Here is a 10,000-nt window from a genome sequence, read left to right on the forward strand (position 1 = left end):
TTAACATTGGCGACAGAAAGGAAATTTGCACCAATAGTCAACATTGGTCAGTTCAGGCCAGAGAGAATATTTGACAATTCTGCGTTAAATACCCATCGACAAAAAGTATATATATATTTACAAAGATGGGCAGATATACTTTGCTAAGTATATACCAGCAAACAACACCTTTATATTGAGCTCTAAATCAAGTTCTATTTTTGTTTAGACAAGAATATGCTTCACTTTCAGTGTTGAGAAGCAAACAATGTTGTTGAACTGGAGGCTGAGACGTAAGGATCACAGAGAGGCAGTTAGTCTTGTGTATAAGAACAACTTCAAGAAAGCTGTATAGGAACTGTACTTCAGCACTTGTCAGACGATGGCACCACCCACAAGAACTATCCACACGCTAATTGAACTTTTCATCCACTGAGCTCTGATGTAAATCGATTTACAAATGTACTCAAAAACCAGTCTTCAAAACTTCCCGAAGACGTCATTTAGTGTCCCAAGACAAGGCAGGGGGAAGCGGGGAACCCACAAGGTGCCAACAGGGTGCCGACAGGGTGCCGACAGGGTGCCGACAGCTATTCATACGTTGCATAGATATACTGAATGAGCAGCAGTTGCTGTCTTAAAGGTCATTGTCACCAGGGGTACAGGAAGAGGGGGGTGTGGACGAGCTAGTTACAATGTCGTTTCTACCATACAATAACAGGCACTTCGGGGTCGTAGCTGCTCAAGGGCGAACAGTTATCAGCCAAGACAAAAATACTTGCATAAAAAGTCTCTCACGTGTTATAAGTTTTACAAATTACAATGAAGTTGATGTCGTTCTAGCTATTCCTTACTATAGTGTTCACAACACAAACTTGTATAACTTTAGATAACTTAATAACGGGCGCTCATCCGCGCTATATTTCATCAATTTCAAAGTTCGCTACAAAGTTGCAAAACTTGTACAACACTAATATATATATCAAGTGAAGGAGCATTACAGGCGTCCCTCACTGTCAAAAAATGTCACAAAAGTTATCTTGTACAATAAAATTCACAACCAAACAATTGTGCCAAGTTAAAAGAGCTTTTGAGGTCTTTCAAAAACTTTCTTGTAAAACATTGAAATTACCAAAGTTTATCCAAACGAGGGCATATATGGCCTTCCGTAACGAGCCCAGAGCTAACAACCATCGCACAACCAAACACAGATCCGGGCCAAGAGGTCCACCAGTGCCTCAAAGTTCCTCTACATCACTTTACAATCACAATTCATCACGAAATATCAAAACTTTTCCAAGAGCCAAAGCTTGCCGGCCCTATCAACACAACAGTCCTGGAAGGTGCCAGCGATAGTCCAACGTCACCCTAGGCAAGGTGCCATTGAGTGCCAGTCCTGCACCATCTCCGCGGCCTCATGTGGCACTCTCTCACTCCCTCCTGGAACGGTTGGGCCGGGAATGGGCCAGCGAGCGGCAGGCCGGGGCCTTTGAAAGGCCAGGCAGCGTTCCAGGCGCTGGAAACCACAGCGGTGGAAGTTGCTGGCGGTCGCTGGATCCTGGAACGTGACTGAGGGCCAACTGACCCCCTCGGAGGGGTATAAACTTGCTTTTTTATCGTCGCAAATGTTCATTTGTATCGACTGAGGTCTCCACCTCGCTACTGCGCCTCTCCACCCTAATCTAGATTGGATTTTTTGATTTTTGGAGCGGGGAGTGGCATGGTTGCTGGAGCCGAAATAATCGATGATGGGAGCTATTATTAACATATATACTAGCAGCTGCCGCCTCACTCAACCGCCACATATTAAAATTGAACAATGGTAAAACTATGTTTATCTCCTTGGCTGTGATCTACAGGCCTATTCTCACCCACCTGTGAGCATAACCCTCAGATTCACTCCAGATTTACTTTATGTATTAATTAAAGAGTAAAGACATATTTCTAGTATCAAAATGTCAAACTAAGAAGTCAATTAGGTCGCCCTGCGGGGCAAAATTTTTAAAAAATTAAATTAACGAAATTTTCTTCATTGAATGATATCTGATTTTTATATAGATTGAATATCGCCCTTAAACGGTGAACAGGTGTCAAGGGGGAAAGTTTATTTTAAGTAAATAAACATCACACACAGACCGTGTGTGATGTTGATCACACACACACACACACACACACAGGGGGGACATGATCACCACATTCAAGAGAATCGACAAGGTAGATAAAGACAGTCTATTTAACACAAGGGGAACACGCACTAGGGGACACAGGTGGAAACTGAGTGCCCAAATGAGCCACAGAGATATTAGAAAGAACTTTTTTTTAGTGTCAGAGTGGTTGACAGATGGAATGCATTAGGCAGTGATGTGGTGGAGGCTGACTCCATACACAGTTTCAAGTGTAGATATGATAGAGCCCAATAGGCTCAGGAACCTGTACACCAGTTGATTGACGGTTGAGAGGCGGGACCAAAGAGCCAGAGCTCATCCCCCGCAAGCACAACTAGGTGAGTACACACACAGGTGTACATGAACACAATGGTTATCTTGAGGTTATCTTGAGATGATTTCGGGGCTTTAATGTCCCCGCGGCCCGGTCCTCGACCAGTCCTCCACCCCCAGGAAGCAGCCCGTGACAGCTGACTAACACCCAGGTACCTATTTACCACTAGGTAAAAGGCCCATCAGGGTGAAAGAAACTCTGCCCATTGCTTCTCGCCGGCGCCCGGGATCGAACCCGGGACCACAGGACCATGCGTCCAGTGTTCTGTCCGCTTATCCTGCTGTACATACAGACATTAAAGCTAATTCGATTCAGAATTACAAATGGAAATATGATAAAAGGTTGAGAAGTCGCTACGTAAATCTACTAACGTTGGGAAGGCGGGGCCAGGAGCTTATCTCAACCCTGCCAGCACATCTAGGTGAGTACACACGTTGATGTACATCTTCCAGTAGGTAAATTTAGACAATAATAATGATATTTCGTTAACGGTACAATTGTACAGAATATGTACTTGGTACATTTGTACACACATGATGTAGCACTGTACACACACATGACGTAGCACTGTACACACACACAACGTAGCACTGTACACACATGGCGTAGCACTGTACACACACATGACGTAGCACTGTACACACACATGACGTAGCACTGTACACACAACGTAGCACTGTACACACACACAACGTAGCACTGTACACACACAACGTAGCACTGTACACACACAACGTAGCACTGTACACACACAACGTGGCACTGTACACACACAACGTAGCACTGTACACACACATGACGTAGCACTGTACACACACATGACGAAGCACTGTACACAATGACGTAGCACTGTACACAATGACGTAGCACTGTACACATACATGACGTAGCACTGTACACATACATGACGTAGCACTGTACACACACATGACGTAGCACTGTACACACACACATGACGTAGCACTGTACACACACATGACGTAGCACTGTACACACACATGACGTAGCACTGTACACACACATGACGTAGCACTGTACACACACATGACGTAGCACTGTACTCACACATGACGTAGCACTGTACACATGACGTAGCACTGTACACATGACGTAGCACTGTACACACACATGACGTAGCACTGTACACACACACATGACGTAGCACTGTACACACACATGACGTAGCACTGTACACACACACATGACGTAGCACTGTACACACACACATGACGTAGCACTGTACACACACACATGACGTAGCACTGTACACACACACATGACGTAGCACTGTACACATACACATGACGTAGCACTGTACACACACACATGACGTAGCACTGTACTCACACATGACGTAGCACTGTACACATGACGTAGCACTGTACACACACATGACGTAGCACTGTACACACACATGACGTAGCACTGTACACACACACATGACGTAGCACTGTACACACACACATGACGTAGCACTGTACTCACACATGACGTAGCACTGTACACACACATGACGTAGCACTGTACACACACATGACGTAGCACTGTACACACACATGACGTAGCACTGTACACATGACGTAGCACTGTACACACACATGACGTAGCACTGTACACAAACATGACGTAGCACTGTACACACACATGACGTAGCACTGTACACACACATGACGTAGCACTGTACACATACATGACGTAGCACTGTACACACACATGACGTAGCACTGTACACATGACGTAGCACTGTACACACACATGACGTAGCACTGTACACATGACGTAGCACTGTACACACACATGACGTAGCACTGTACACACACATGACGTAGCACTGTACACACACATGACGTAGCACTGTACTCACACATGACGTAGCACTGTACACATGACGTAGCACTGTACTCACACATGACGTAGCACTGTACACACACATGACGTAGCACTGTACACACACAAGACGTAGCACTGTACACACACATGACGTAGCACTGTACACACACATGACGTAGCACTGTACACACACAAGACGTAGCACTGTACACACACATGACGTAGCACTGTACACACACATGACGTAGCACTGTACACACACATGACGTAGCACTGTACACACACATGACGTAGCACTGTACACACACATGACGTAGCACTGTACTCACACATGACGTAGCACTGTACTCACACATGACGTAGCACTGTACTCACACATGACGTAGCACTGTACACACACATGACGTAGCACTGTACACACACATGACGTAGCACTGTACACATGACGTAGCACTGTACACACACATGACGTAGCACTGTACACACACATGACGTAGCACTGTACACACACATGACGTAGCACTGTACACATGACGTAGCACTGTACACATGACGTAGCACTGTACACACACATGACGTAGCACTGTACACAAACATGACGTAGCACTGTACACACACATGACGTAGCACTGTACACATACATGACGTAGCACTGTACACACACACAACGTAGCACTGTACACACACACAAAATAGCACTGTACACACACACATGACGTAGCACTGTACACACACATGACGTAGCACTGTACACAATGACGTAGCACTGTACACACACATGACGTAGCACTGTACACAATGACGTAGCACTGTACACATAACGTAGCACTGTACACACACATAACGTAGCACTGTACATACACATGACGTAGCACTGTACACACACATGACGTAGCACTGTACACACACACATGACGTAGCACTGTACACACACATGACATAGCACTGTACACACACATGACGTAGCACTGTACACACACACATGACGTAGCACTGTACACACACACATGACGTAGCACTGTACACATGACGTAGCACTGTACACATGACGTAGCACTGTACACACACACATGACGTAGCACTGTACACACACACATGACGTAGCACTGTACACACACACATGACGTAGCACTGTACACATACATGACGTAGCACTGTACACACACACATGACGTAGCACTGTACTCACACATGACGTAGCACTGTACACACACACATGACGTAGCACTGTACACACACACATGACGTAGCACTGTACACACACACATGACGTAGCACTGTACACACACACATGACGTAGCACTGTACACACACACATGATGTAGCACTGTACACACACACATGACGTAGCACTGTACACACACACATGACGCAGCACTGTACACACACACATGACGTAGCACTGTACACACACACACATGACGTAGCACTGTACACACACACATGACGTAGCACTGTACTCACACATGACGTAGCACTGTACACACACACATGACGTAGCACTGTACACACACACATGACGTAGCACTGTACACACACATGACGTAGCACTGTACACACACACATGACGTAGCACTGTACACACACACATGACGTAGCACTGTACACACACACATGACGTAGCACTGTACACACACATGACGTAGCACTGTACACACACATGACGTACCACTGTACTCACACATGACGTAGCACTGTACACACACACATGACGTAGCACTGTACACACACATGACGTACCACTGTACACACACATGACGTAGCACTGTACACACACATGACGTAGCACTGTACACACACATGACGTAGCACTGTACACATACATGACGTAGCACTGTACACACACATGACGTAGCACTGTACACACACACACATGACGTAGCACTGTACACACACATGACGTAGCACTGTACACACACATGACGTAGCACTGTACACACACATGACGTAGCACTGTACACACACATGACGTAGCACTGTACACATACATGACGTAGCACTGTACACACACATGACGTAGCACTGTACACACACACATGACGTAGCACTGTACACACACATGACGTAGCACTGTACACACACATGACGTAGCACTGTACACACACATGACGTAGCACTGTACACACACATGACGTAGCACTGTACACACACATGACGTAGCACTGTACACACACATGACGTAGCACTGTACACATACATGACGTAGCACTGTACACACACATGACGTAGCACTGTACACACACACATGACGTAGCACTGTACACACACATGACGTAGCACTGTACACACACATGACGTAGCACTGTACACACACATGACGTAGCACTGTACACACACATGACGTAGCACTGTACACATACATGACGTAGCACTGTACACAAACATAACATATCACTGTACACACACACAACGTATCACTGTACACACACACAACGTAGCACTGTACACATAACGTAGCACTGTACACTACTTATATACTTAGAAAAATCTATATATTAGCTCTATTATCCTGTCCCGTCATAGAAGACGAGCGCCGTCGGGAACACTTAAGTTGGTCATAAAATAAAAAGAAAACGTTCCCTAACAAAGCCATCACAGAGCACGGAGACAGAAAAGGGTGGACTATAGTAAACATAATAAACACTGTAACACAAACCAAAATTACACATACTAATATTTACCTAAATAATCAGTATATATATACATATAAACATATATAAATCCAGTATTCAACACTTACCTTTTCATTTGTACTTCTGAGATCTGACTTGGAATCTTGTCTACTGGAACTTCCATCTGGAAAACAATCAAATATACAATGAACTCCGAATACAATAATAAACATTAATAATATACAATAATATACAACATATACATTATTAAGAGTTCTGATTGACGCCTAGTTCAGAATACAGCTGAACAGCTGAACAACCAGGGAACTATCAGGGGAAAGCGCTAAGCCATTACGACTATATAGCCCTTGGAACGGGTCAGGATAAGGATCTGAGAAGTCAGGATAAGGCTCTGAGGAGTCAGGATAAGGATCTGAGGAGTCAGGATAAGGATCTGAGGAGTCAGGATAAAGATCTGAGGAGTCAGGATAAGGATCTGAGGAGACAGGATAAGGATCTGAGGAGACAGGAAAAGGATCTGAGAAGTCAGGATAAGGATCAGAGGAGTCAGGATAAGGATCTGAGAAGTCAGGATAAGGCTCTGAGGAGTCAGGATAAGGATCTGAGGAGTCAGGATAAGGATCTGAGGAGTCAGGATAAAGATCTGAGGAGTCAGGATAAGGATCTGAGGAGACAGGATAAGGATCTGAGGAGACAGGAAAAGGATCTGAGAAGTCAGGATAAGGATCAGAGGAGTCAGGATAAGGATCTGAGGAGTCAGGATAAGGATCTGAGGAATCAGGATAAGGATCTGAGGAGACAGGATAAGGATCTGAGGAGACAGGAAAAGGATCTGAGAAGTCAGGATAAGGATCAGAGGAGTCAGGATAAGGATCTGAGGAGTCAGGATAAGGATCTGAGAAATCAGGATAAGGATCTGAGGAGACAGGATAAGGATCTGAGGAGTCAGGATAAGGATCTGAGGAGACAGGATAAGGATCTGAGGAGTCAGGATAAGGATCTGAGAAGTCAGGATAAGGATCTGAGAAGTCAGGATAAGGCTCTGAGGAGTCAGGATAAGGATCTGAGGAGTCAGGATAAGGATCTGAGGAGTCAGGATAAAGATCTGAGGAGTCAGGATAAGGATCTGAGGAGACAGGATAAGGATCTGAGGAGACAGGAAAAGGATCTGAGAAGTCAGGATAAGGATCAGAGGAGTCAGGATAAGGATCTGAGGAGTCAGGATAAGGATATGAGGAGTCAGGATAAGGATCTGAGGAGTCAGGATAAGGATCTGAGGAGACAGGATAAGGATCTGAGGAGACAGGATAAGGATCTGAGGAGTCAGGATAAGGATCTGAGGAGTCAGGATAAGGATCCGAGGAGTCAGGATAAGGATCTGAGGAGTCAGGATTAGGGTCTGGGAAAGGAGTCAGGATAAAGATCTTTGAAGAGGGGGTCAGGATAAGGATCTGGGAAGGGGGTCAGGATAAGGATCTGGGAAGGGGGTCAGGATAAGGATCTGGGAAGGGGGTTCAGGATAAGGATCTGGGAAAGGGATCAGGATAAGGATCTGGAAAGGTGTCAGGATAAAGATCTGGGAAAGGGTCAGGATAAGGATCTGGGAAAGGTGTCAGGATAAGAATCTGGGAAAGGGATCAGGATAAGGATCTGGGACGGGGGTCAAGATAAGGATCTGGGAATGGGTTAGGATATGGGTCTGGGAAGGGGGTCAAGATAAGGATCTGGGAAGGGGGTCAGGATAAGGATCTGGGAATGGGTTAGGATACGGATCTGGGAAAGGTGTCAGGATAAGGACCTGGGAAAGGGGGTCAGGATAAGAATCTGGGAAAGGTGTCAGGATAAGGATCTGGGAAAGGGTGTCAGGATAAGGATCTGGGAAAGGGGGTCAGGATAAGGATCTGGGAAAGGGTGTCAGGATAAGGATCTGGGAAAAGGTGCCAGGATAAGAATCTGGGAAAGGGGGTCAGGATAAGAATCTGGGAAAGGGGTCAGGATAAGGATCAAGGAAGGGGGTCAAGATAAAGATCTGGGAAAGATGTCAGGATAGGGATCTGAGGAGTCAGGATTAGGGTCTGGGAAAGGAGTCAGGATAAAGATCTTTGAAGAGGGGGTCAGGATAAGGATCTGGGAAGGGGGTCAGGATAAGGATCAAGGAAGGGGGTCAAGATAAAGATCTGGGAAAGATGTCAGGATAAGGATCTGGGAAAGGAGTCAGGATAATCTGGCAAAGCATAGGGACTAAACAGGAAAACAGAACTACTGTCTCTCAATGGGTAATAGGGTGAATTAGGCACACACTGTGCCCCTGAGGGGAGAACCAGGGGAAGGGAAAGGGCCAGGGGAAGTGAGACAAGAAGGGAAGGGGAATACAGGAAAGGTAAGAGAGGGGAGAACAAAGAGAGAAAGGGCAGAGTACTGAGGGAGGAGCTTGAGCAAAGGATGGGAATGAGAGTAAACAAAGTGAATGGGAAAGCATTTCACAGGACATGTAGGGGAGTATGGAAGGGGCAGAAGGGGTGTGGAAAGGGGAGTGTGGAAAGGGGAGTGTGGAAGGGGGAGTCTGGAAAAGGGGAGTGTGGAAGGGAGAGATTGGTTGGTTTACCGATATATTTTGTAGTGGAAAAAACTACCTAATTGACGTCGTATAAACACAATATTCATTTAACATTCGGGCTAAGCTTACAATCCGGGCTCGGCCCTAACAAGCCGACAAACCGGAAGGGATAGGGCTCTGTGGCACAGCATTTTTTTACTTTTCTTAGTTCTGCAATCGTCCAGGACGCGTCCCAATCGTCCAGGACGCGTCCCAATCGTCCAGGACGCGTCCCAATCGTCCAGGACGCGTCCCAATCGTCCAGGACGCGTCCCAATCGTCCAGGACGCGTCCCAATCGTCCAGGACGCGTCCCAATCGTCCAGGACGCGTCCCAATCGTCCAGGACGCGTCCCAATCGTCCAGGACGCGTCCCAATCGTCCAGGACGCGTCCCAATCGTCCAGGACGCGTCCCAATCGTCCTGGACGCGTCCCAATCGTCCAGGACGCGTCCCAATCGTCC

At 46.2% G+C, this 10,000-nt stretch overlaps 1 protein-coding gene across 1 annotated transcript in view; it reads right to left on the reverse strand.

The window, feature by feature from the left end:
* Positions 1–1,937: 1,937 nt before the first annotated feature.
* The window catches only part of LOC123753638 (uncharacterized), an 80,289-nt gene continuing 72,226 nt past the window's right edge, over positions 1,938–10,000 (reverse strand). Inside the window, exons 3-4 of the mRNA XM_069310046.1 lie at positions 7,013–7,104; positions 1,938–1,964 (exon numbers count right to left, since the gene is read on the reverse strand). Coding sequence (XP_069166147.1) covers positions 1,938–1,964; positions 7,013–7,104 — 119 coding nt within the window. The remainder of the gene's footprint in view (positions 1,965–7,012; positions 7,105–10,000) is intronic.

The sequence above is a fragment of the Procambarus clarkii genome, chromosome 6, assembly GCF_040958095.1.
Source record: "Procambarus clarkii isolate CNS0578487 chromosome 6, FALCON_Pclarkii_2.0, whole genome shotgun sequence".
NCBI lineage: Eukaryota > Metazoa > Arthropoda > Malacostraca > Decapoda > Cambaridae > Procambarus > Procambarus clarkii.